Raw genomic sequence first — 27,928 nt, forward strand, 5'->3', positions numbered from 1 at the left:
AGAAAGGAAAACCATCAGCCTCAGCCATCCCCCAACAAGCCAATACAGGCAACTACACCCATTCTAGCTCTACCACCACATGTCAAGAAAGAGGTCAGTGCATTTAAGTTCCCTCAGTATAAATAAAACACTGCTAGTGTCAGGTCTTCCCTCCCTCTGCCCCCAGACAGAGCAGTTACCAGCTTGGGTAGCTCATCTGCATCAGGTGCCTCTAGTTTAAACTTCTTCCCATCTGCTCCTGTCAGGTAATCTGTCTCAGGGTTGAATTTTAGAGTGCCAGCAATGGACAGGGCTGTGACAATCTGAAAGGAAAAAAAAAAATGACCAATTTAAAGGCATATTCTATCTCCCATCACTTCATCTGAAAAGTCCAACATCTAGGTCTCAAAGCCACCAGCCAAGCTACTAAACAAGGCACACTGGGCCTCTTCTGCAGGCACCCTGAACTATTCCATAGCCCCTCCTCTGTCTGTTTCTTACCTCTGGAGAGGTCACAAATGCGTGAGTCTCTGGATTGGCATCATTGCGACCTGTGAAATTTCGGTTGTAGGATGTAACTATTGTATTTTTCTCTCCTTTCTTGATGTCCTTCCTGTGAAAGAAGCAAACATGGTCATCAGATCCAAATGGAGTATTGCTTCTAGATGTCTCACTGCTAGAATCCCCCACCTTGGTTGTGGCAGCAGTCACCACCTTAAGAAACATGAGCTGGTGCCTGTACGTGTTTTCATCCCTTAAGCACACACCCAAAATGAATGAATGCAAACCCAAGTCAAATACTGATTCTTGCAGTAGTTTTCTCAGCCCAGGTTGTTCACCGTTGAACTATCTAAACAATAATCAACTAAGTACATTGCCTTTGGATATCCCATGGTCAGCTGTGATAAAGCAACTTAAGAATGTGCCTCCCATCCCTTCTATTGGGAATTATGCTCCCTGCCACTCCAATGACTAAAGTTGGACCAATTCACTTTTCCCATTTTAAAAGGACCATACAAACTTCAGTCCACCCTCTCACAGACAACAAATCTTTCTCCCCATTCTTTGTTTTCTACAAAAAGTCCCCAGAATGTGTGTCCATTCTGCAGCTTCATTCACCTAAAGGCTCAATCTAACTCTGTAGTCCTTTTTGCCTCCTCCAGTACCTATCAGACAGCTATCGTCAGTTAGTTTTTAAACATTTAATTACCAGTGTGTGGTATTTACAATCAAATCAGGCTTCAACAGAGCATTCTGGGAGCTAAAAGATACAAAGCTAGAGTTATATCCATCTTTCATTTTACCTGTCCCACTGGCCGATGCATGGCCCACAAGCATTGGCAAGAACCAGCCCTCCAACTTCTCGAAGGACTTTTGCCTGGGGGCAGAAAACAACTTTGTTACTGTAGAATGCCTGGAATGAGTCTCTGGGGTTGGTCTTTCAGGGGAAGAAGACACTAACAGGAAGCACCAAGCCTGAGAAAATTCTCTTGTTTCAGTTTTGACTCACTTTTATAAGTACATGGGGTTTGACCCCAGTAAGACTGTAAGTTAACCCTGGGGCAGAGCACAGGATGACATGCCATGATGTTCCCATTCTCAGCTTGAGCAATCCAACTCCTTACAGACATTTAACTGAAGGGCAGTGTCTGGTCTGATTAATATTCTATAGACTTCCTGTCCATGTAAGGAGAGGCAACAGTGAAGGCAAGTATGTGTGCCTGCTCAGTCTACTCAGCAAACAACTCAATTAAGGGGGCAGCTGGTAAGGAAAGGTATGGCTTGAAAGGTAGGACTTGGCTGGAAGAGCCATCAAGCATTGGCTGGTCATGTGTAAAGACTTGGTCCTCACACTGAAAACTGCCTTGGCCTTGCTCAGCTCTAATCCTTTTCTTAAATGCCCAGGTAGTAAAGATATCAGGTCAAAACACTGTCAAGATGATGGCAGGACCCACAGGCACAGCAGCACAAGACCAGTTACTACATCAGTTATTGCACCTCCAGCAATAAGTAGAGATAAAGTTTAGGAGGTTTCCATTAGTTAACTCTGGCCCCCTGAGGTAATGTCCTGAAGAATATAACCCTTTGTTTGGAAGTGCAAAGAGCAGCCATACTCACATAACCATCTCTCTCAATGGTGGCACGGATCTGCTCTGACCCTGGTGTGATTGTGAACTTGGATTTGCACTTTAATCCATGCGCGAGCGCCTGTTTTGCCACCGCTGCAGAGCGTCCCATGTCCTCATAGCTGGAGTTGGTGCAGCTGCCAATCAAGCCTGTGGTGTTTGACAGAAACAGGGTGGTGGTTACTGCAGCCCTGGTACTTGGAAGATTCTCCCTGACCCGTCTCCCAGAAGAACAAAGGACAACCACCTTTTCTGTTGATAAGGAATCTGAAAGGGCTTCAGGTACTGAAACTGCCAAGCCTCCCAGCAATATACTGTGGTCACAAGCAATCCCCTGTCCAGCTCTGGAGGTTGCACAGTCACAACACATTACCCCGTCACTAGTCTAATCTAAGTAGGCTATTGGTTTACAAGACCTGAGTGTCACCTATTTGCACCTTGGTTAAGCAAATAACCAAAGAGTGGTATGGATCCACAAAGACAGAAAAAGCTTCAAATCAAGACAGCAAAAAATGGAGGAAATGATGAAATATCTTTGTTATGCCTTGAAGACCACATGAGGATATGCTGTACCATCCTAACAGCATTCTGGTGCTAAGCAGCAAAATAAAAATTCTCTTTCAGTTACAGCTGCTCTAACTGTATCCTACTCATAACACTATCATATAATACACTTCCCACCTGGGATATGGCTTTACATTGTGTTTCTGTTCTCTTCATTCCTTCCTACACTCCATGAGCAAGAGTTGAGAAGCCAGCCCACAAGTTACCATCCCAAAAGCAAGTAGATAAATTTCCAAGCCTGCTTTTTAGGACAGCAAGTACTAACTTGACTATGTCCCAAGAGTTCAACAGCCAACTGCTGTGAGTGCTGACAATCACGCTCCTGACAAATCTCTGCAACAGGCAAATCCATGGCACAGACTTTTAACAAAAGCCATCTTCAATGGGTAACATTCTTGTCAATCCAAACATTCAAAAGTTTCAAAAATGGAAGAAAACCTGGTCTACCTCTTGAGATTAAAATCCCTCCTGCTATCCTGGATCTCATCCTACACACTTGGCCCATGTGGTCAGTACTTTTCCAGGAAAATTCATATGGCCATGAAGAGATGACACTGCACCAAAGTCAAAGGACACACAGCAGCAGTGAAAAAGCTGGATCCCAAGCTAAGTGACCAACAGCTTATCCCAAGACAACAATGTTTATGCCACAAGTATGAAGGCAGAGGAAAGAGCAAATGCTACCCACCAACTCTGATATCAACAGGCCAGCCCTCCTTTTCTGCCACAGCACCAATATCTGACACAGGGTGCGCCAGGTCTGGTGTGAAAGGTCCATTGATATGTGGTTTCAGCTTTAAGAAACAGTGACAAAGTCAGAAATCACAGTAGCAAAGAATAACCCCAAAACACAGCAGCAAATCAATTCCTTTCACAGTTCTATCTGGAAGTTGTTTAACTAGGATACTCCTACATGAACACTGGAGCACAAGCTGTCAGTGAAGCAGACCTGAATGTACTTTACATGTTCTAGTACAGCACCAGGGGTGTTGCATCAAACTCCCAGCTTGGTCCTCATTCAAACAAAGCAGAGTCATGTCACAGCATTCAAGATGGCAAGAAGAAAGGGAGCCTTACCTCACTGAGGTTGATTTCTATCACCTGGTCATACTGACAACCAGAATCTGGTACCAAGTGTTGCTTGAATTCATCCGCTAGTGCAGCTATATCTGGAATAAGAAAGGAGGAACATCTGAAAAGTGCAGCAAGTATGAGGGAGAAAAAAAAGTCTAGAACAACCAAACACAGGGGTGTCCACCGCATATTTCCCCAGCCACTTCATCTATAGACTCCCTACTTGTAGCAGATTACCTACAGGACCACACAAGGTCAAAACTCACATCAGACAACACCATAGGAGGATACTGCTCCTAGAATACACCTTCACTTGAACCCATACTTCTACCCATTTCAATCCCCAAATCCTCTTACCAGCTCGCCCAGTCTTGCCCAAGTATTTCTTCATGCGTTCATTGTAAGGGAAGATCGATGTGGTAGCTCCAATTTCAGCCCCCATGTTACAGATTGTTGCCATTCCTAGAGAAGTGGGAGAATAGACCACAGGGTCAAAGGAGAAAGTCCCAAGCCACCCAATTCTCCAGAAGTCAGTACAAGCAAAAGGCAGCAAAGCTAAGAGAGATCAGGGCATCAGCCACAGAAACCTAAAGCCACAGCTGAGAGGACACTGACAACATAACAGCTGGCTCAGCCCCCTACGTTTCTGACCAATACTGCAATCAGACTCTTGTGGAAGGAATGAGACAAAAGTTACACTGATACCTGCAGACACTGGAAGGGATAACAAGGAATCCCTGTTTGCACTGAACATCAAATAATTTACAGCAGTGAGCAGTGTTTCTGCTACCTGCAATGAGTGTCCTGTCCCACCCTACCATCTAATTTATATTTACTGGAGGAGACAGACATTTGTGAGAAATTCAGTGGGCTGAATAAAATGCTTCCAGTGATGGAACACGATAAAAAAATCCCAAATATTTGCACTGGGATCAACCATCCCTTTCAAGGACAAAACAATGAAGCTGTAGAAGCTCCTGTTTTACATTTAATAAGATAGAAACAGATATAAAATTCCTCTGATTCTCCCTGATTTCATAGAAGAAAAATCCCAAATGGTTCTCAGTTTGTAAAACCAAGTATTCCAAACTATAGCCAAGTCATGCAAATTGAGAGAAGTCCAGCTTGAAGGCTGCACTTCAAACTAAAGGAAGACACGTTTCTTGTAATTTGGTCCTAACTAGCACATTACAGAGAACTGCAATATTTGCTAGTTCAAATTCAGCAGCCAAGATCCACAATTAGCTTGTATAAACTGCATGTTACAAACTGCTTTCTGGTCTCAGAACCTCTGCTTTTTGTTTAGCAGATGTCACATATATATTCCCATTAACCTGTTTCTTTTTTCTATTCACAGCCTATTTTAGGCTGAAATGAAAATGTCATTCTTTTATCACTGACATCTCCACCCTCTAAGTATACCCTGGAATACATCCACCCTTATTCTTATCTTGACACACCATCTTACAGGATTCTTTATAATTAACCATTCCATGTTCTCAAAATCACAAGATTTAATGGAGAGAAGTCACTTTTTCACTGAGAGAGAATGCTATTTTGTTACACCACTCTTCCAGTTTGCCATGTACAAAACTGCCAGGCAAGCCTAAGGGAAAACATTTGGTACTTCTTATTTGGTTCCCTTCCCACCCTCCACAGATAGCTCAACACCCAGCTCCACCAACAATCCACTCAGATAAGAGATCTGTGTTGACTTACCTGTGCAGGAGATTGAATCCACACCCGGCCCATGGTATTCAATGATGGCGCCCGTTCCACCCTTGACAGTGAGGATGCCAGCCACTTTCAGGATCACATCTTTAGGAGAAGTCCAGCCTGAGAGCTTGCCAGTCAGTTTTACACCAATAACCTGAGCAACATCAATGAGGGGAAAAAAAAATACTGACATCACATCCTGTCAGAAAGGTAACAATGTATAGCTCTCCTGTGGGGTATATTCCTATCACACTGCAATGGTGTCTGGTGCCTTATATACCTAGTGCTTGAAAATCCATGCTCCTTACACAGCATGCTCCTCACCCTCAGCATCAAAATTTAGTTGTTACATGCCGGCTGTGGGTGGGGAGACAAAATCCACAACTCAAGATCCAGATGCTTATGAGACAAAACAGCCTCATTTATTGTTCAGAGCTCATTTTTATACTCAATTCAAAACTCCTGGGTTTAGAAGTTCATTGGCTGGGCTCTCTCTCCACCCAGATCTCTGGCCAGTGATGTGCTTCCTACTGATCCTGAATGGGGATGGCTGAGGGTCCCCTGTAACTTATCCAGGGACTTGTTCAGGCATGAACTAGGCTAGCGGAATTTGATTTGTGTTATGGTCAGATTTACCTTGTCCAGTTCAGGACAGCTGTACTGTGACAATATTGTGACACTTACTATTCCTTCTGCTCCTACCTTTGGGCATTTGAGCTCCCAAGGGATTCCCGCCATGACATCCACAGCATCAGCTCCACCGACACCAATGCAGATTCCCCCCAAGCCACCTCCATTGGGGGTGTGTGAATCTGTGCCAATCAGCAAAACCCCAGGGTAGGAGTAGTTCTCCAGAATGATCTGAAAATAAAAATGGATTGTTTGCTTGCTTGTTTCATGGGAAAGGAGGGGGAAGACAGCAGAAAGAAAACAAGAACAAGAGTTTAGATCAGTTTGTATTTGCACATTTCAGTAGCAAGAAAATAACTGAATTTAGGTTTTATTGGAAATCCTCTTCTGTTTCAAATTCCTTGTGGAGGATGTAATAACAGAACAAGGTATCAAGTCTCAGCTCCAGGATCCTTGCTCATCCCAGGATAATAAAAAAAAAATTAGAAAACAATCCCCTTTTTTTTCCTTCCAGTTTAGGCTTTTGCTAAGGTGCCACCTTTGTTAGGGCTCAAGAGTCTGTTCCATAATCTCCATATCCTTAATGAACAGCTGAGCAAGTCAGTTCACTTATCCAATACTAGCAAGACCTTCCATAGCCTTTATGCTCCCATAGCAGTAGAATACCAACAGGCTCCTCCAATCCATGCTGCCAGCCAAAATTTAATTACATAGAAGAACTTCTCACCAAGACACCAAGAGGCTGCCCTTCCCTTACTGCTGCTACCAGTTCCATGCAAGACTCTTCAACTATTAACAAAACCACAAAAGCATTCTTCAATGAAAAAAAATGAGATTTCTGTGGTAACAACACTGTAGAGAACTCAAGCTAATGAACTTCTCACTGCATGTGTGCCACACCAACTAGGGACAGCCTTTCTGGGAAGCACAGAACTCACACCACATGCATCACAAAACAGCTTGAACAGAGCTAAGGCAGTCCTTTACCAAAAAGACCAAGGTTTTGCTTCCAGAAATTTCAGCTTTACATCTTGTAGCCACACTAATGTATTTGTGTGAGAAAGGTCACTCTCAAGGCCTCACTTTGGCAGAGCTGTACTCTGAAGCTATACAACAGGATCAGTTTCCTCCAGCCAGTGAGCCACAAGAAGACTGGTAACCACAGCACGGAGCTATGTTGCCACGTGACAGATGTTATAACTGGTTTCAGAACACAAATGACCAGAGGTGTTCCCATAACCTTTTGAAGAGTTCATCTACTGCATCACATTAAGGTAACCTTAGTAACTCTGCAGCTAAGAAAACACAGCAGACAGCTCTTGACTGCACACAGTTCCCTGCTTACAGGATGCTTACCAGTCATCCCTTTTCCTCTCCACTACTTTTGCTTCATGCTGCTCTTCAACTTTTGCTACCTGAGACTCAGAGGAACAATGAAAAATGACTACTGGACCCTCTAAGCAAACCAACCACAATCAAGTTAGGGACATCTTGACAGAGGTGTCAGTTTTAAAAAAACAAAAAGTCTCATTAAGTGGTAAGTTATCTTGGGACTGTCATATTCTTTTTTAGATCTAATGTAATAACAAGAGAATCTCACACTTGAAAACTGTTTTGCATTTTATTCAAATTCACCTAGCAACTCTATCTGTTGCCACTCTTGAGTACTTGAAGTATGCTGCTCTGTTGTATCCTCATATACTCTTCTGAGTGTTACAGGACTAATGCATATATAAACAATCCTAAAAAAAGTATGTTCCCAAGGTTGCTTTCCTTACCACCAAAAGCAATTCATATTAACCCTATGTAGCCAGCTTCATGGCCTCACCTCACTGTCTCAATTGTACTAAGAGGCGCCAGCCCACAAGCAGTTAAGGTATTTCAAGCTTCTGTGATTCACATGGCATGCTGTTGGCACTACCTAATCACACATCAGGTTACAGTTTGACTAAAATAACCTTTAAAAAAAAACCCCACTGTTGTCAAGATTACAGAGAGGGAGCAAGTAAGAAACCTCGCCTGCCTCAAGCAAATCAAGTTGTCTCCCTAAACTGGTGAAATTCTCTAAGGGTTTGTACTTGAGCTCTCTCTCCAACCTAAGGTGAAAGACCCACTGCGTGTTCAAGAATTGCAAACACACACACACACACACACTTTACCTGGTGAATGATTCCTGACCCAGGTTTCCAGAATCCCACTCCATACTTGGCACCAGCCGATGACAGAAAGTTGTACACCTCCTGGTTTATGTCCTATTCACACAGGGAAGCACAGAGCATTAGTACCACATTTTGTTCTTCCATACATCAAAAGCTTGTTCAAACACATCCCCCTCTCTCACACGCTTGCCTGTAGTTTGCTTCCCAGCTTTGCAGCAAACTGGAGGGAGGTGCACATAATTTTTAAACCAAAAGGTTAAGATTAAGACTGTTTGACAGACAGTTGTAACAGGCCATTTAATTTCATCCCACTTGTAGCTCTACTAAAACCATCTTTTTTTAGTTTCTATTTCCAAACAGCACAATTTAAGGAAAACCCTGCCAATAAGACATTAAAAATGCTGTGCTCATTTTTTCTGTTCTCAGGGGATTTTTAAAATCTGTTTCCCTCACTCATTCCAGCCCCTCCTTCCTTCTCTACCTGGTGTTCTTTTTCCTATACAGATGCTCTGGAGACATTTCAAATCCCTTAGATAAATATTCTGGCTTTATTTTTACAGTTTAAGAAATGCAACTGGAAGTTGTTCACTGCCAGGGGAGTTGGTGAGTGTTATTTGTCATTCTAGCAAGTCCCCTCTTTAAGACTCACACAATGCTGCCTTTCTTGCTGCACTGTCACTATTGTTGGTGGAGGTCACACCGTGAAAATTGCTTGTGAGAAAAACCATGGTTGCCAAGGAAGTATGACACTATTATATCCTAACAGTTCTTGGCAAAAGAGTGCTGGAGTAGATAAGATAAGCACTAGAAGAAGAGAATTTCTTAAAGACTGTTCTCATGCAGCTAAGCTTCAGAATAAAGGGAAAGAGGAAACGAGATAATTGAAGAATTGTCCCAGCACACATTTGCTGAAGTTTCCCAAGAGGCAGCAGCAGCTCTTTAAGCCTCGTTTTCCACTGGGAGTTGGGTCACTCCACTCTGTTTGTGCATTCCTCCCCCAGTAAATCCAAACCACCCTCTGGCATGCCAGCATTCATTGTGTGCCAGTTGGCAGCAGCAGAAGCCAGTCAGAAGAAGGCAGGACCTTTACTTGCTCTGCTCAGAGTGGAAGGCAAAGAAGGGACTCAGCTCAATTCAGGGCTGCAGCAAATATAATTGCACTATTGAGAATATATGCAGGAATAGGGGAAAGGGGAAAACAGGAGGTGAATGAGAGAAAAGAAATTGTCTGATTTAGTTAAGTCTCAAACTGTTAATTGCACAACTTAGGATTGAGACAAGCAGAGCAAAAACTCCCCAAATCACTCTTGAGTGGTGCAAGCTGCTTTATTGTGGCCCATTGAAGAAGGCCAAAAGCAGATACTTCAACACCACAAGTTTCTGAGAATAGATATGGACTAAAATCTTAAAATGTTCCAGCTTAAAATTATGCAGCTGTCCCCTGTTTACTGTTTGTAAATTCTGGTATCAACATTCCAGGTGCAATACTTCCTGGCTCTGACAGTGGACTTAGGCTAAGTCCACTTGGAGTAACAAGATTTCCTTAGCAGATGCATTGTGGTATGCTGGTCAGAGATAAATGTGTCTACATATTACAGAAGCTCTTTTGGAAAGGAATAAGCAGTAAAATAGTGGAACAGAAAATTTAAGAAGGGCAGTGAATCAGCAGTTGAACAAACAACACTTTGAAATTCCCAAATAAAACCCAACATCCTCCATACTTTTACACACGTTTATACTATACCCATGAGCCAGGAAAGCTGCTCATGACTCAGTTATTGCTCTTCAGATAATCACTAGCAAATGGTTTGGGAAAGTAACTACTTGCCTCCCCCTCACAGGATACACCAGTGCAATGCAGACATATGTTCATTAAGTTTTTCACACTGCCATAGTGCAACATGGAGTAATCTGACTTCCTTTCTTCCCCTTTAAAATAATTTTTTCTCTCCTTTAGCTGAAATATCTTCTCTCTCCAGAACATACATGATCTGGGCTTCTATCAATAACAACTTAAGACTAGCTTTTCCCACATTTTATGGTCCTGCAAACCATGTAATGGATGAATCTGAGCTGAAAAATTCCAAAAAATCCATTTAGTCTGTTTCTTTGCTGCATTTGACCTACAGAGCTGACCACCATAGGCAATCTATTACCATATCTGGTTCCTGGCTGTCCTTCTGGGGAAAAAAATTAAAATAAGCTCTTCCTTCAACTGGAAGGACATTTTCAAACAGAAGTGTCTGCAACAGTGACCTTGGCTCTTTGAAGATCCTTTTCACCACCTGACTGGGCCTCGATGAGGTGATCACAGTGGATGGTGGAAGGCACAGCCACTTTTGGCAGCCCGCTGCTGATGAACTGAAGCATTGCCATCTGAGCTGTGGCATCCTGCATGGCCACACGGTCCGGCCGTAAGCGCAGATAGGTCTTGCCGCGCTCAATCTCCTGTTTTGCTGGGTCATCCAGGTGTCCATATACAATCTTCTCAGACAAGGTCAGAGGGCGGTCCAGCCTGGGGAAAATAATTTTAGTATCTGCATCTTGTGTACTTCAACATTTGCCCTTTTAAGCATGTAACAGAATGCTTCCCTACATTGCTCAGACTGTTAAGACCTATTAGCACACAGAACCTCCATGCTCTTCTTACAGCACTAAAATATCAACTGGCACATGGTTAAAACAAGGGTTCGGTTGATAAAGTTCAAAAACATATAAATTTATGTCATTTTATGCTTTCTTTTCTAATCTTCCTATACCGTAAAAGAAACATTGACTGCTCGCTTCTTGAATCATACTTCAGAACAGCAAATGTAGAGGTGAGAAAGAGGTCAGCCTCAAATCACAAATACCAGATCCCACAGCAAATACAACTAAGTGGAGTTTCATGACCTCAGACCTTTCATCCTGCAGCTGTATCAGCTGAGGAATCTATTTATGTATGTAGCAAGATCTTCTGAGAAGTAATTAAATCAACACAACAACTTGAAATAAGAGCTACTGCATTTAACACGGGACACAAAGACTGAAGGACAAGTCATACAAACCACTGCCACAGTAAGTGGAGCAGGAATAACAAATTAGCAGGCACACAAGCCTCTATCAGCAGATTAAGGTCACTATGTTTACATATGCTATGAATTCTTAGCCCTTTGTTCCATGCCTAACACCTACAGCAGAACACAGCTCAAAGAAGCATTAACCTATAACAACCATTGCCCACGTGCTGCTGCCCCAGAAAGAAGCAAGGGCCAATGTGAAGACTCCTCAACAAGGGTATTAAACAAAGAGGATGGTTCTCTTTCTAGCACCTCCTCTGCGCTGGCCTGGTTCTCTGCATGTTGCAGTGCTTCATCATATCCTTCAATCCTTCCCACAGTGCCCCACAACCATGAGGAGACACTACAACTCATCCTTCACTATATTTACAACTGCCTCTGTTCAGTGCTGTTTTCCCTAGTAAACATTCCTTGTACCAGGGCCCCATGACATTTTTTTCTTCATCTCCTGTCATTGCAGAGCTCAATTCAATACACTGACCCCTCCCTTCTTCCCTTCTACACTCTTACCTCTTACGGACAATGTTGATGTTCTTCTCCAGCTTTTCATAATTTATGTAATCATTAGGCTCAAAGTGGCTCATGGCCACCTTGGCCCGCGCACACAGGACAGGAGCCACATGGTAGCGTCGTACCCCACTATTCAAGGCATGCTGAAAAAAGGAGAGTATTAGCACTGGAGCCCTGCAGAGTGAATTTTAACATATCAATAAAAAATGTTTTTCAGTTTTTGTTACTGGGACTTTACAGACCAAGGAATAGAAAAATTGCAAAGGTTTTTAAAGACACCCAAATACATTTCCTCACACACTACTGCATATTATCTTAAACAGTGAGACACCAAGGTACCCAGAACAGGAAGCATTTACTAAATTATTCCACATTTTTATTTGTTGCACCAGATACCTTATGCTTTTAAATGAGAAATCTGCTTTCAGGCAATGTGAAGCCAATTCTCAAGAAAGCACCAGTTTGCCATACTCCTTACACATCAGAGTCATGGTGGAGAAGAGCCAATGCTGTTCCTGGTTTGTACTTCCTTGCTGCCATTGAGTTGACATTGAAGGACTGGCAGGTGACACAGCATGAGTCTGAGTGGACACACCTCTGTTCTGCCATCACATACTAAGTTTCCTAGGCAGGATCCCTCCATACTGCTACAAAACTTACTAAAAATCAGAAGGAGACTTTGGTGTAGGGGCCTGGTCTACAATGTAACACAGCACGAGAAGCAAGATGTAAAAAAAACACACCAGCTCCGCCACCCTGGCTGCACAGATCCAGGTGCTTTTTTCCTCACTCTCACAACAGCACCCTCACCTTTCACCTCCAAAAAGCCTTGCACTTATCCTACAGGTGAGTTAACTGCATGACAAGTGAACTTTACCGAGAGCTGAATGCATCAGCAGAAAGTGTCAGGGGAAAAAATAGCCCAAATTTCACTTGGCAGCCTCCACAGTGAGACAGTTTCCTGGAACACAGGAGAAGGGCAGGCTACGGTGCGGCACCTTTACAGCACCTGACCTGAAAGAGACAGGTCAGTGCCGAGGGCTAAAAGCTCTCACGCAGCTTTGAAAAGTGAGTCAGCCAGCAGCCTCCATAAAAACTTCCAAGGATTTGGCACATGCATTTCTTACATGCCTTCAAAGTCTCACTCATCAGCATTAGAAGTCTGGAAACAGACTGAAGAAAAGAGTTCAGAATTGTTTTCCTCCTCCAGTATTACACCTTAATCTTAATCCCACTTTTTCTATTCATCCGCTACTTCAGAGTTACAAAGTTTTGATAAGTACAGGTTAATAAATGTAGCAGTATTACACTAAACACCTCTTTTGCATGTCCTTGTTCAGAATACAATCATTGTACCTAACACTGGTTTTTTTTTTTACCATTGTCAAGAAAACTAGTTAATTCTTTAAACCTGTTCAAGTGATTATTTTTTCCAGCTTTCTTGTTACCAATATTGAAAAGATTGCCTGAAATAATCACGATCAAAGAGACATCACCAATTTTTAGCCAAGTCTCTTGTTTTACTGTCCTTTTGATAACATTTGTTAGTATCTTTTGCAACAAAAATTTTGAGAAAGCTAGGCAAGATCACACTGCTTGGTGCACTAAAAATAAGGGTGCAGTCTGCATTTTTACCAAACTATCCTAAGCCATTACACAAAGAGCTTTTGGTAGAAGCAGTACAGACCTCCAGCAGGTGCACAACACTGTCAGATACTCACAAGAGTATCTGAGGAAAGTGAACCTTGTGGTACAAAGAGGGCACTGCTCCTCCATGAGTGCATGGGAAACCCAGTCATCAAATTTCACTGTGCTGCACTTTAATCTTAGAACTTCCAGAACTTATCACAGGTGTCAGACATGACCGTTCCTTCTTCCACCAGCAAAAAACCCCCAGAACAACCACCCACACCCAATCAAACACCACCCAGCTTCTCTTTGTTTAACATACAAACTAGGCAAAGCTGCTCTTTACCTAGTAGCCACGTAACTTTTATGTTTGCTTTGTTCTGGCCTTTTTTTTTTTTTACCTTACAAGATATTCACTGTCTTGTGAAAGTCTCCAACTGCTGGAGTGGCTTGAAAAAAACCACTGAGATATTTAATCACTGTTCATGGAAAAATAATCTCTTTCTCAGGCCAGGAACCATTGTGGCTTAATGCAGTAATTTCTTCTTAATTCATCATAGAGAAGAACACATATGCAAATAAAAGTAACAGCAGAGGCTTCATAGCATCTTAGTGTTGTGTGGGACCAAAGCTGATTAAAATAGAAATCTGAAGCAGGGCTCTCCAAAAAGAAGTACAACAAAACTTTTCAAACAAAATTCAGGAAAAATCTTTTCTGTTTGAACATACACATCTATGGGTCTTTTCACTTCATGAAATGGCACAAGGAAATATAATTTTTTTCAAAATACTATGTCAGTGTTCAGCTGGTAATTGCGAAATCATCAATATTCAGTTGAATCCTGCTGATCACAGCTTCAGGCTACCCAAAACCAGGAAGAGAGCGTGTTTAAGATGAAGGATTCTGTCTGGACCTGGAGAAGTCTGGAAAACTGAAGGTCTGTTTCTGTAATGGTCAATATGGCCCAGGGGAAATACCTGCCTAAACCAATCAGCTTTAGTGCTGAGAATCTAGAGAGACTAGAGAATAATTTTTCTCTACATAAGAATTTTAAAAGCTACCTAATTAAAAAGCACCATCTTCATTTTACCAGGATATAAATCTAACCCTATATTTCTGCTGGGAATTAATTTGATTCAATATAGTTGTTCTCATGTTGGCAGCCAGCAAGTCTAAGGCTCCACCACCACCCACCACCAAGCATAAACTGCCTGGTTTGAAAGTGTGAGTTCTCCTCTCAAAGAATCTACAATGTATCACTCATTACACCTGTCTATTCTCCATGCATGTCCTTCTTCTATTGTATCCTCAGAAATGGGGTGGCAGAAGTACAAGATTAAGGAAAAGTCACAAGCCTGACAGTTCCCAGCTTCATTCCCTCTCACTCTTCTCTGAGAGGGAATGTACTAATGCTTTGTGAGGGCTTCCATGGTGTTTTTTTAATAAGTAGTGAGAAGTGCCTTGAGCTCAACAGCCAAGGGAAGCAAGCAGCCACCAATCTATAAATTTACCCTTTTATCCAGGAACTGTTTATTTCCAGCCTGACCCAAAGCTGCCAAGTGACCTCCTCTCACCTGGCACTGCTCCTCTCACCTGGCACTGAATCCCTTATTCCAGTTTGCATGTCCTTGTTCAAATTTCAGTAAAAGGAATGGCAGTAATCATTACAGGGCTCCTAAGCCTATTGGTATTTTATGAGGTGACAGGCTTCCTTAAAAGACGGAAGAAAGCCAGTCTAATAAATGGGTCATTATTTCTGAAATCTTTGTATGGAAGCTAACACTGCTCTTTTACAGATTTTAAGGCAGCTATCTTGCATTTAGCTCACTACAGTGAATGTTCCAGATGCAAGGGGAGTCTGAATTCAGAAAATAACTTGCATTTTGGCAGCCAGTAAGGCAGATGAGCCCAGTGAGCAAAAGCTCATGTTCAAAAGAGTAGCAAATGTGTTACGTGCACTCCTATCTGGGAAATCTGTCCTAGAAATCCCAGCTGAAACCCGAAATACCATCTTTTCCTCATCTTCCCTCATCTAAGAACACTGGCCAAGTTTCCAACATTCACCATGATTCAGCCTAAAAAAGAAAAATAAAATGAAAAAAAAAAAAGCAGTGTGGTATAATCAAATTGTAAATGCAGGCTCATTTTCTAGACCCACCTCAAAATAGCAACCAAAATTATGGTTCTGAAGATGACTTTAGCCCTGGCCAATATTTCTGCCAGATACACAAAGCTGCCCATGCATAATTTCAGTACTTACCCACAATGCCCTCAATAAACCCGATATTTCAGGCAGTTAAGAGCTTTACAGTCCTCCCTTTCAGTCAATCATCAGCCAGTGTGGCTCTAAAAATGGAATGTTACTAAAAGCATTATCTCAGGTAGGCAGAAAAGAGATCTTGACCCCCTGAGGCTATTAGAACTATACTTTAAATAGGACAGTAAGTCCAAATCAGGCTAATTCCAATTTACTTTCCTCAGCAGCAAGCTTTCTCTGCAGTTCCAGTTCCAAAACAGTTCCAGGATGGAAGGTAAACAGAACCAATAGTAGTAATATGTGCCATGGTCAATGCTGGCACTATCACAGTGATTGACAACATGATGCTCATATTCATTAATCTCTAGTCTGCCACACAGAGGCAAAAAACCCTGCTTCCTAAATACATCACCTAGAGGCATGTTTGGTTACCATCAAACTGATTACAGATTTAGTCCTTCACAGGGAGGAAAGAAATATGCACCTTGAGCCTGATAATAGATGACAACCTCCTGGAATACTAAATTCCCCATATTGACTGTGCCAGCACAGCCTTTGTTTTGCATAATACAATATTAATTTTAGCAAGAGACTACTTGTTCTCATGCAATGTCACACCATAAAAGGAGAACCAATTCATTACCCTAATAAAAGATTTGCCTTCATTTTATGAGTAGTCATTTCTGTTCAAAGTACAAACTAAAAACTATTTAACAACTAAGAACAAATATACCAATCTGAAATGGTGCTATTCTGTAACTTTCACTTAAATTTAAAAACCCCTACACTTTTCAAAAACATCTACCTCTAAAGTAAGACAGTAATAACAAAACTGGAATGAAGATTCACAAAAGACTTTCAGAATACTAAAAGCCAACCAAATTCTTACTTCAGTTCCCTCGGAAAGGGGAATGAATAGCCCAAGGTCACATGTGGCAAACTGAGAAGTTATGCTGGCTGCCTTTATCACAGGGGAGCAAAAGCTTCCTTATCCCTTAGCAGCCCTAAACAGAAAATTGCACCTCGTATTTGCCTTACAGGCTTTAAAAGATCATGAAAACTTTACTACTGAGTAGACACTAAACACAACGAAGTCTCAAGGAAGGCAATCTCTGTGTCAAGATCATATTACTGGCAAAGGTGAATTTTAGAGGTCATGACAGACAAGACTGCAAGAGCCACTATCACAGCCCCGGCAAAAAAGGTTATTTATGTGCCTGACCCACCTGCTTCTTCAGCCTTCCTAGTTCCCATTTATACAGAGATGTTGGCATCTTTGTCACCCAGGGGCCTCTGTTTGTGTTAAAAGGGTTTTTGAAGCAAAGTAGCCAAAAGACAGCTCACTCACACAACAAAGGGTCAGTCACCTTGTGCTGCCGCACGCCCACAAGGGGAAATAATAATACAAGATGAAGGAAAGAAAAATGCCTGCCCCGGGGAAAGACCTTTTATTTCACCATTCGGGCCCACGCCCCCGGGCTCTCTGCCCTGTTAGACCCGGAGCTTTGACAGCGACTCCAGCGCACCGCAGCGCGGTCCGGGCGGACGGGGAGGCGGCGGCGCCAGGCCGCGTCCCCGCCGCCCCGTTCACCTTGCACTCACCTTGACCGGCCGTGCCCGGTGGCGGGAGACGCCCTGCCCCAGGGCCCGAGCAGCGGCCACGCCGCCGCCAAAGCCACGGCCGCCCCACCATCGCCATGGAAACGGGGCGTGGGGCCGCATCGGGGACACGCTGACCTACACGCGGAGGCGGGGACGGCTCGACCCCGAGGCTGCGGGCGGGCGGCCGCCCTCCCGGCCGCCCAGCGGGCAATGATCTTGTCCCGGCCGCAATCCCCGCCGCCCGTCCCGCCCGCTGCCTGCCCCGCCCGCTGCCGCCGCTCACCCTCAGCCGAGCCGCCAGCACGCAGTACGGCGCCATTTTGTTCACTGACAAAGATGGAGTCGCGCCGCGATGGCGTCACGCCGCCCCTTTGACATCTCCGGCGCGCGCGGGGGGGCGTGGCCGCATGGGTCCTGGCAGGGAGACACCCGCGACAGGGAGGGGGTTCTCGGCTGTCACTCGGGGCTATTCTGGGCGGGGGAAGGTTAGAGATGGAGTAGTTTTAGGGGCGAGGGCTTATCTCTGAACCCCCCAGCATTTTTCCCCTCGGGGGAGGCGCTTTGGCAGGCGCTGCTCTCACCCCGGCCAGGACCCGGGGGCGGCGCGGTGGTGAAGGCTCCGCGGGCCCGCAGCAGTAGCAGCGCCGGGCGGGTATCACCTCGCTATGGCCAAGCATCACCCGGACCTCATTTTCTGCCGCAAGCAGGCGGGCGTCGGTGAGTCTCGGGGGAAGAGGGGATGAGGATGGGGGGGGTCTCTTCACTCCTTTTCCGCTGCGGGGCGAGCGGGAGGCGCGCGCGCGTGTGGGCCCGTTACCGGCCGTTGGGCGCGCGCGGCCGCTAGGCCCGGCGGGGGGGGTGGGGAGCAGGAGGGGCGATGTGCGCCACCCGCTCCTCCCTTCCTATCCCTCCCCCTCTCCTTCCCTCTTTTGTTTTCCTTTTATTTAACCTTTATTTCGATGGCCCAGTGTGCGTTAAGGTTTCAGCAGCATTTGAGAGCATCTTTCTGGCTGCGAGACAAAAGTTATCTTCCGGGTTTTCCCGTGCAATGTGGATAACGGGATTTACCCTTGTCGCATCTGAGTAAGGTTCAAAGAACTCTTATACAAGATTAGAAGTTGAGGTATCCTTTCCAGGTTTTTGTCACTCACTGCAAAACAAATTTAATGAGCAGCTTCCTGCAAGATCCATAAATGCTACACATTCAGCTGCACTGTCCGTGGGAAATCTCTTTTTAGTATAGTCAGTGCTTCTAAGTATTTGTCTATGTTGAAAAGTTATGTCCTGACAAATCACTTGTCTCTCTTCAAATTGCTTGTCGCTCTTCAAATCGCTATTTAGCCTTTGTGAATGTGGACATCTAGTCTTTGAAACTTGCTATTTATGGCATTTATCCAAGTTCCTAACATCATTGTTGTGAGTGTCCCAGACAAGTGACAAGATTTCTAAGATGCATTTAACTTCCTTTATGTTCTAAAGCAAAGAAGTGTTTGTGCTGCTTTAAACAAACAATTGATTCCCCCCCGCCACTAAAACCAATGTAAAAGCTGTGCCAAGACTTATGTACAGCATTTCCTTCAGTCAGACACACTGGCTATGTTTGAAATGGAATTATGGATGTAGGTTTTCTTACTGCAGAGAAGTGTTATTGTGCATTCATAGTGCATCTTTAGTCTTGATAAATGTCTCCAGGAAGATATATATTGTTTATCATGAATGTTTGTGTTTATGCTCAAACCATTTCTGTGGTTTAACCTTTAATTTTTTGAAGGACTACTCATTGCAGAAGATAATTATTTGACATTCAAGCTCATAGTTACTTAATTTTTTCTCCTGCCTCAAATAATTATTTTCTTTTTTTTTTTTTTTCAGCAATTGGAAGACTCTGTGAAAAATGTAAGTATAGCATCCATGTTTAGTTGCTTGAGAACATAGTGTTGTGGTTAGAGCACGCAGTTGGAATTCAAAGGTTAGAATCTATTTTTGCTTTTACCACAAACTTGATGTCACTCTGAGAAGGGAACAATTACCTTAACATTGCAAGTGTAGCTCAAGGAGTACTTAAAAAGTTGCAAGCTCAAACAGACCCTTGCACAAGCGCAGTTCTAGAGTACCTGTTCTCAGCATTTCCACTGGCTGAGGCTACAGTGACTGCTTCACTGGATCCTTATAATCTGAAATACCAAAATATCATACTGATCATTTCAAAGCAGGGGAAAAATGCATTTTTGGATTCTGGCTTCATCCTACTGCGAGAAAGGTTCCCATTAGCATCTAGGAGAAGAAGTAATGGAGGGCAAGCATCTAAAGTTAGAGCAGGAAAAAACAAATTCCCATTGGTAGTAGCTGAGATCTGTCACGCCAGAGATTTAAGAGCAGGTTAGACAAGCTGTTTGTGGGAGTCTGGATTAGATACCTTGGGAACTGGTAATAGGATATGAAGCCTTTCATCCGTAGGTCAGTGTTTTGGTTAAGATCCAGCTCAGCAGAAACTGTCCCTGGCATCTGATGGCTCCTCGCCTGTATGATATGAGTACTTGAATTTCACTCAGTTCCTTGTGAGAGCGCAAGGGCAACTTTTGTGAAATGGCTGCTTATGCCAGTTTGCTCTTTCTTTGGCTTTCTCACAGATGAAGGATTAAAGGGACCATGAGTATAATCTCTTTTCTCTTTGAGGGTAGTAACTCCAGACTTTTGTTGATGTGGCACTGTGGGAGAAGCACACACTGCTGCTTCTCTGTAGGTAAGGACTCTAGTCCTGTCAGTCTGGCTTTTTTTGTTTTGCAAGTGAGTAAGTCAGGAAAAGTTGTAGTGTAAAGGTAGTGGTACAATCTAAGCAAATCTTGACTAATCACAAAGAAGAAATTTTGGGTTTTTTCTCTGACTGTGAATGTATGACTAAATGTAAACCAACCCTCAAATACTGCAGGCCACGGCCCTTGTTCCTCTCAAGTCTGTGTGCGGTACAAAGTTGTGCCCTGTGCCTGCAAGGCACATTTCTGCAGTTCAGCTGTAATGTCTATGAGTGTACAGGAAAGTTACTTGACCAGGAAGCTTTTCATCTGACCTGGGGGTGGCAAAAAGGACATTCTGTAACCAAAGGCTGTGCTGTGCTGTGCTCACAGGTGATGGCAAGTGTGTGATCTGCGACTCCTACGTGCGGCCCTGCACCCTGGTGCGCATCTGTGATGAGTGTAACTACGGCTCCTACCAGGGCCGATGCGTCATCTGCGGGGGGCCCGGCGTGTCCGATGCCTACTACTGCAAGGAGTGCACCATCCAGGAAAAAGATGTGAGTTGCCATCCCAGCTACACAGTAGCCATGCTTACCTTTAAGGGGCTCGGAACTGCCAAAATTAGTGCTGGGACAATTGGCACTCGTTTGCGATAACTCAAACCTTTCTTTCCCTGTTGATAGGTCCCTGTGTTTGCAAAGCATTTTGAGGTATTGTAACTCTCTTCATTCTAAGGATCTCTGGCTGTTTTGCACACTCACAGTTCATTTCCTCCACAGACTGCTTGTTGCCACTTCAGGTTGTTATCTTACTACAGCTCCAGCCTAGGTTTCACCAGGGTCAGAAATATTGCAGACACTGCAAGGCAGGGGAGGAGCAGCTCCTCACTAGAAGTCCATTATGAGCCACTGATTAAGAGCACATATGGTACTGTAAGGCCTGTGGAATCAAAACCTTTGTTTTTCTTTCAATAACGAGGTAAAGTTGGTCCGTAGTGTCCAATGGCTCCACTGCTAATTGTGTTTCACAATTTTGATGCTTCTTGTATAATTTCAGTGGGGTACAATTTATATTTTCTTATTCTTTTCTGGAATGGTTCGTATTGTAGATACTTCTCCTTCTGCTAATGCTTTTTGATGTAATGGTCCCTTTTGTCTATATCCAGAGCTATCATCTTTTTATAATATTTTGCTGAAAGCCACTGCACATGTGAAATGAAGCAGCTATTCACCCCTTGTAAGGCTTTTGTTAATAATCCTACACAATGAGTGCAGGACATGAACTGCAACAAAGCAGTTCATGTTAGAAAGACCTTACAGAAAAACAAGAACATGGTGGTTACAGTTCTGCTATCCCAGAATATAGGCCTGGTAGCTGTGAGAGTTTCTGTTAAAAGCTGTTTGGTGCTTTGCAAATGTAATTTCCTACACACCCTAATGACTGTGAAGAATGTGCTGAGAGAGTGGTTTACAGGAGTGTCCTCAGCTGTGCAAGTTGCTGCTTTAATTCTCTCCAGTGCCTGTTTTCTCTAGAGGCCTGCAGCCAAATCCAGAACAGGAGCAGGTCCTCATTTGAATTTAGTCATTAGATCTAATAGGACCATAGTCTTTCTCTGTATCTAAATATGGATATAAGTGCTGTGATGGTGGTGCTGCCTCCTACTTTATAAATGTCGTGAAAAACAGTAGTTTTGTTCACTTGCCTTTGGAATGAAGATGCCTGGCTTTATAACTCATGAATAAAATAGGCTTGTTTTTGTTTTTATCAATTCATAGGGGTTCCCAACAAATGTTTCTCATAACCTAAGATGCATCTGTATCTTATATTTGATTCAGGTGTGAAATAACTGGCTACTCTGTCAGGGAGGACTGTAGAAAACAGAGCTAGAGGAGAATAACAGGTCTGGGGTATTTTGACACCCGGTGAATGTGAGTGAAGAAAGTTGCTCTGTGGCAGAAAACTCAGATACTACAGATTATTGCAGATGTGAAGTTGCAGATCTGAAACAGCAGATTTGACATGATTTGTTGCAGGATTGAAAAGTGCTGGCACAAGCATAGGGAGCCCAGAAGGAGAAAAATTAGGTGTGCTACTGCCTGTCACAATTATGGTATCTGGTGCTGATGTGAATAAGAAAAACAGCTGGGCAGAGCTCTGTACCTGAAGCTTTAACAGTCCAAGGTTTCAGCCACAGCGCTTTCATCATCCTCAGAGAAAGACTGGAAAAGATACTGAAGCAAGAAAGCAAATAAAATGGAGGGCAAAGGTGGAATGCTATGTGGCACGAAGCAAAGGACCTGGTTACTCTTGGTTCATTTATTCTAGTGGAGGAAGAAATGAAGTACTGTGTCAGCCCACTTCGATCTGTGGGTAAAGGCCAGAATCTCACCTTGTCACCCAGGACATTTGTGAGTTGCAAATAGTAATCTTTTCTTGGGGAAAGGAGGGTGCTCATGAGCTGTGTCCTTAGGAGGAGGTGGAAGAATGAACAGAGCCCTGCAATAAGGTTGTCAAGGTTTGAACAGACTCCATGTATCGTGGGAGGCAAGACTTGAAAGAGTCCTACTATTGAGGTTCAAAATGAAATAAGGAGACAGTAGCTAGAAATGGGTTGTGGCAGGTGTATGGGGGAGGGATAATTTCTGTTCCCTACCTCTCCTGTTATTCCTATCATGCAGATCCTCCCCACCAGATTGCATCTCTGGCATGGGAGCCAGGAAGCTTGGGTGCAGATTCTACAGCATCTGACATCTGCCCAGGGGCTTTCTAAATCTAATGCACTCAGGATCGTACTTCAGCCAAGAACACATGTTCCTCTGCCTGCTGGGCCCCTCACAGCTGCTGTGGCCAACCATAATGTTTTGCCCTAAAGAATTATGCAGATGCTGGGCCCAGGTGGCCCACGGGCAAATGTTCCCAGGTGTACCAAGAGGTGCATTTCTGATTTGATTTTGCGACCACACTTTTCAGGAGGGTTCCCCCTACTCCCCTTGCTTTTCTTGTGACTTTTTTCTCACCATCTACTGGAACTGAGGTACAAGAACCTATCTGTGTAGCTGCTGTGAGTAGCTGACCCTACAGCTTCTGTAGTAATCGATCCAGGATGCAAGAAATCTGCAGTTCAGTTCTGCTGTCACAGCTGAGGGGTTCCTAAATGCAAGAATGGTTTGGTGACATCTAGAGCAGCAAGATTCTCTTTGTCTAAGGAGGGGAAAGGTTATTCCTCTGGGCCCTAGAAGTCCTGCATATCCTGATTTAGAAAGAATTCAGTCTTTTCATTAATGGCTGATGTTATATGAGCTGTTTTCCATTTCAGCCCTGAGGGAGAGCATGTCCTACAGTAATGTTGAAAAGATAACTGTCCTCTTCTCTGTTTCACTGTCTTACTGGTAACCAGCACTGGCGAGCAATTTGTCTGTACATGTGTTTGAAATGTGTTGAGGACAGGGTGAGGAGTGTTAAAACTGAGAACCTGCTACAACTATGAAGTTATTCTGTGTTTGCTCCTTTCCTAACTTGCAGTTTATTTTCTTACAGAGAGATGGCTGCCCTAAGATCGTCAACCTGGGCAGTTCCAAGACAGATCTTTTCTATGAAAGGAAAAAGTATGGCTTCAAGAAGAGGTGATTCTCTTCATACGTGGCTACCTCCTTGGATTGGCAAGAAGGTCTTGGAACATCTCTGGACTTTACTCTTATTGAAAACTGGTTGATTTTTTTTTCTAAAACAGTACAAATTCAGTAATATACTTGGGGTTGGAGAAATAACAGGCTGAGTGAGGACTGAAACCTGATCAGAACCAATGATGAGAGAGGGCAAATGAAGATTACTGTCTTCTGCCTTTGCAGAAGCTCTGCTAGTAGTTTCCCCAGCTCTCTATACAAAGCAGAGTTGGCAAGCACTTACACATAGAAGAGCTATGTAAAAATGGGAAGTGCTGTTTTTAGAGTGGAGAAACACCTTGAGGTTGTTCTTACTGTGCCTCCTCTCAATTATTTGAAATTGCCCCATCCATCAGTGTTGAAGAATGAAGCATCAATCTGCTCCCCTCTTCTCTTCCTCCAGTATATTTCCATGCTGCCCTGTTTTGTAAGGAATCTGCACATGGCTGGTACCTTCCTAGGGAGAACACAGCTGTTCCTTGTTTTCTTTGACAGATAAATCCAAGGCCATTTCTTGTAGCCATTTCTGTAGGATGTATACCAATAAAGCTTTTTCTTTTGGGTTTTTATTTTTTGTACAACAAGGATTTCTCTTTGGTTTATTCTGTGCCTAGCCTCTCTGGAGCTTTCTGGGGACACGCAGGATTAGCCCAGTGAGCACTTCACAATGGGTTATCTGGTTTCTGACAGCGTCTGCTTATGGCCACGTGACCTTGCCACAAGGAGCTTCAGGGAACGGCTGTTGCTTTTGTCTGCCTGTGATCCCAGCCACTGATCATTTTGTCCCGTAGCATGAGGATCGCTGAGCTTGTAACCCTTATCCCAGCTAATACGGCTGTGGATGTTGTTTCACCATGCAAACATCCAATCCCTTTCTAAAACCTACTAAGCTATTTGACTCGCTATCCTGTTCTTGTGAATAAGTTAAAGCCTTCCCTGCTGTAATGGGAAACCAACTATTGTGTTCTGGGCTATTGGCCGTGTGCGTGCTGGAAACCAGAGGCTGCTTGTTTGTCAAATACCAGTACAGGCTAAAAGCAGTCTGTTGGCTCAGCAAAGATCTGGGAACAGGCGCCTTTGTGCAGAGGCGGAACTGAGTTCCCCACGGGTGTGTATACTCCTCAGATGGTTAAATCAGGGTCCTGGCTCAGTGTGCTCTGTAGTCCTTCAAGTACTTTAGTCTGAGCAGAATATGTGCTACACTAACATTTGTCTTTGTGCAGTCCTGGGGTGCAGAGCCCCAAGACCATTTTTTGGTTTGTGCCCCTTCCAGGATTTCAGCTATTCCCTTGGGGCTAGCACCAATTCCTCTAACTACTTTTTGGCTTAAATACCTCTTCTACCTGCTCCAGCTATTTGGATAAAAGTGAAAAGCACACAAGTTGTGATTATCCTCCCCTCAAAAGTAATTTTTTCCTGCTCCGGCTGGCTGTAGCTGTCACCGGCCCTAGAGCTATCTCAGCTGCTCCTCCCTCTCCTGCCCCCAGCTATTAATTCTGTCAGGTTTCTCTTCCAAGATTTTTGCAGTTCTAAGATTATCAGCATGTCTTCTTCCCTGCACGATGGTTGCCTTACACAGCTTCTGATGGGTGCCATTTGCCAAGGTGTTCAAAGCAATCTAGCTCATTGGTCACGGCAAACCTATTCTCCCAAAGCAGTTCTTTGGGAATAAGCAACTGCCTCTGCAGACCAGGAAGCCCATGGCAGACCTGTTATCGGCCATTTTAAATTCTGTGTTTCTTTAGAAGCAGGCCATGACATGCAGATTTGTTGTACCTAGAACTTTATCACTTCAACCAGAACTTATCACTTACCCTCAGTCAGGCCACCTAAATTATCTCACTAGGAATGCAGAAGGTTTCTACACATTTTTTTTCTTTCCCAGAAACATGGAAGATGACAAAGTTTTTCAGTAAAGGTAGAGGGAAATGAAGTAAGGAATTAATTTTTGTCTCAGAACCAATACACCCTGGTGAGCTAATTTTAGAGCACCTTGTTCCTAATCATTTAGCAGGATCAGCCAGGCAGGGCTTGCTGTAGAGGTACGAGTGTCCCCATCCCTTCCCCCATCCCCAGCAACAGCTGAGCATACTCACTTTCTTGGCACTCCCGATGCCCTCACACTGACTGCTGGATATATCAGTCTGTATTCTGAGAGTTAAGCTGCCATTTCTAGTTGTTCTGAGTCACTGGGCAGGTGGAGAGAGGGAGGGACAGGCTTTTTCCCCTTTGCCTTGTTTGCTCAGACAGCTCTGGGGAGCATGCCAAATGCTGCTGGTGCTCAGATCAGTTCAGTGCCACTGCCTTTCTGGTACTTTCAGAGCATGGATGGGACATTGCCCTGAAGCTGCTTATTCAGACAAGGGTAATGGATGCATTTGTGTAGCCCAGAAAAACACGACCTTGCTTGCTTGGTAATGATTTCTGTGCACCAGTAGATGATACCTAGGCCCTCTAGAAAAGTGCATTATTTTTCACCTAAATAGATTTTGAAGTACTTGTCCAGGAGGAGATTGCCTTGCAGTACTGCAGACCTGAGCACATGCTAAAAGGGCGAGCTTCCCCGGAGGGGGAAAATGAGACAAGACATGTCCTGCTGCTGTGTGCACGCCAAGCTTTGGAAGGGCTTCATCAGTCCATGGAGTTTTATGCAGCCAGATTCAGGGGCTCTCTGGCTGCCAGCTGTGAAGTACTTGCGTGGCAGCAGCAGGGAAGGGTGGGAGAGACAGGGACAGCTTTGTCAACGTGGCAGCTGAACCCCCATGGTGCTGTCTTCAAAGCCTAATGCATGGAGCTAACTGTCTCTTCCTGCTGTTACTTTTCTAGGTAGGGTTATTTTTTCCTTTTTTATTAAAATGTTGCGTAACAAGTGGAAAAAAATCCTTTAATTTCAAATATTTACATTGAAGGAGAGAACATAGGACCTCCTGGCCTATTAAGAAATTGGCCTCTGTTGCCAGTACTAACAAGGCATTGCTGTGTTCTGAAATGTAGGTGTTCCCTGTTACACACCCCTTCAGCTCAGCTGCCAGCCGCAACTACAGCTGAGCTCAGCAAATAGCTCTGTAACATACATCTAGTCCCTTGAATCACCTAGACCTTGTCTTGACAAAGCCCTTGAGCCCCAAGCACTACTTTTCTTTAAAAAGAGACACAACGAAAAGAAAAGGTAGGTAGAGGTCTGGAATCTGCCTGTGAGCTTTTCCTGTGGGAGCTGCATGGACAAAATCTCGCTTCTGAAATCTTATCTGCACAGGAGCTGTTATTTTCTCATTACAGACATCAGCTGGAGATGTTTGCCTCTTTCAATAGCAGGAAAGAATTTTTCATTTCCTTGGGGTTGTCATGTGAATTGAATGTAGAGAGGATTCAGGATACGGCGATATTAATTATGCCCAATTATAACCTGACTCCCCTTCCTTGGCATTAAATAACCCAACCAAACGAGCTCTGTCCCAGTGGCTTGGCAATTGCTCCCCTCCCCATACACACGTGACACAGGAGCTTTGCTTTGACGTAATAGCCAAATGGCTGAGAATGCAGGAGCAGATACTGTGACAGAATTCCTCTGCCTGCATGTGTACAAGGGCAATGCCATAATTAAAGGAGCACGGTCAAGGCACAGGTATTTTAAAGAGCCTTAATATGGAACACCCTCTTAGTAACACCTTATTAAAACAACAATAGAATTTTAGAAATGTAATTGCCTTTTTTTACTTAATGATGCTAAAAATAGCTCAGTCATTTTAATTTCCTGATCTTTGGCTGACACTATGATTTTGTTTCCAACAAAGCAAGGGAATAATTGGGGAAAAAAAAAAAAAAAGGTGTTCTTTTGTAACTAAATTTCTTTTAAGATAGGAGTGACGAAAATAAGGCTGCTCATAATAGCTCTCATAAATCTTCCACTTCTCTTTCCCCTTCCCCTGTAGGAAAAAAAACAACTTCAAAAGTTATTGTTTCTTTCTGTAATCAGTGTGAAAATGAGAAAGGCTGGCTGCTGTGGCTGGGAAGGAACATTAATAGGTTTCTTAATACATGGTGTTGGCTGGCCTCAAAAGAAATGCTCTTCCGTAACAAAGGCAGTACCTGAGGTAAAGTATTCCTGAATGAGGGAGGACAAACCAAACCCAGAAGGAGGCCTGTTGTGGAAATGGGGCAAGAGATGAACTTTGTATTTTTGCACTTGGGAGATGGTTGCCATGCCAGCTAACCCTGCTGCAAC

The 27,928-nt window shown here is 43.8% G+C and overlaps 2 protein-coding genes across 4 annotated transcripts in view; one reads left to right on the forward strand and one right to left on the reverse strand.

Moving 5' to 3' along the window:
* ACO2 (aconitase 2) overlaps positions 1-25,815 on the reverse strand; it is a 30,359-nt gene extending 4,544 nt beyond the window's left edge. Inside the window, exons 1-13 of one of the 3 annotated variants that reach the window (XM_015627906.2) lie at positions 25,800-25,815; positions 11,818-11,960; positions 10,505-10,763; positions 8,249-8,341; positions 6,162-6,320; positions 5,463-5,613; positions 4,101-4,205; positions 3,747-3,838; positions 3,358-3,463; positions 2,098-2,255; positions 1,284-1,357; positions 481-592; positions 180-302 (exon numbers count right to left, since the gene is read on the reverse strand). In XM_015627906.2, coding sequence (XP_015483392.1) covers positions 180-302; positions 481-592; positions 1,284-1,357; positions 2,098-2,255; positions 3,358-3,463; positions 3,747-3,838; positions 4,101-4,205; positions 5,463-5,613; positions 6,162-6,320; positions 8,249-8,341; positions 10,505-10,763; positions 11,818-11,891 — 1,506 coding nt within the window. In that variant the 5' untranslated portion in view covers positions 11,892-11,960; positions 25,800-25,815. Of the gene's footprint in view, positions 1-179; positions 303-480; positions 593-1,283; positions 1,358-2,097; positions 2,256-3,357; positions 3,464-3,746; positions 3,839-4,100; positions 4,206-5,462; positions 5,614-6,161; positions 6,321-8,248; positions 8,342-10,504; positions 10,764-11,817; positions 11,961-17,306; positions 17,442-17,589; positions 17,699-25,799 lie in introns of those variants that run through there. The other 2 variants (XM_015627905.3, XM_015627904.1) reach the window with 2 other exon arrangements.
* On the forward strand, positions 17,724-24,287 carry PHF5A (PHD finger protein 5A). Its single transcript, XM_015627908.2, has 4 exons — positions 17,724-18,023; positions 19,179-19,202; positions 20,432-20,598; positions 23,579-24,287. Exons 1-4 carry the CDS (start codon positions 17,972-17,974, stop codon positions 23,666-23,668), a joined length of 333 nt encoding a protein of 110 aa, XP_015483394.1. The 5' UTR covers positions 17,724-17,971; the 3' UTR covers positions 23,669-24,287.
* Positions 25,816-27,928: the final 2,113 nt, after the last annotated feature.

Source organism: Parus major, chromosome 1A, assembly GCF_001522545.3.
Source record: "Parus major isolate Abel chromosome 1A, Parus_major1.1, whole genome shotgun sequence".
Lineage (NCBI taxonomy): Eukaryota > Metazoa > Chordata > Aves > Passeriformes > Paridae > Parus > Parus major.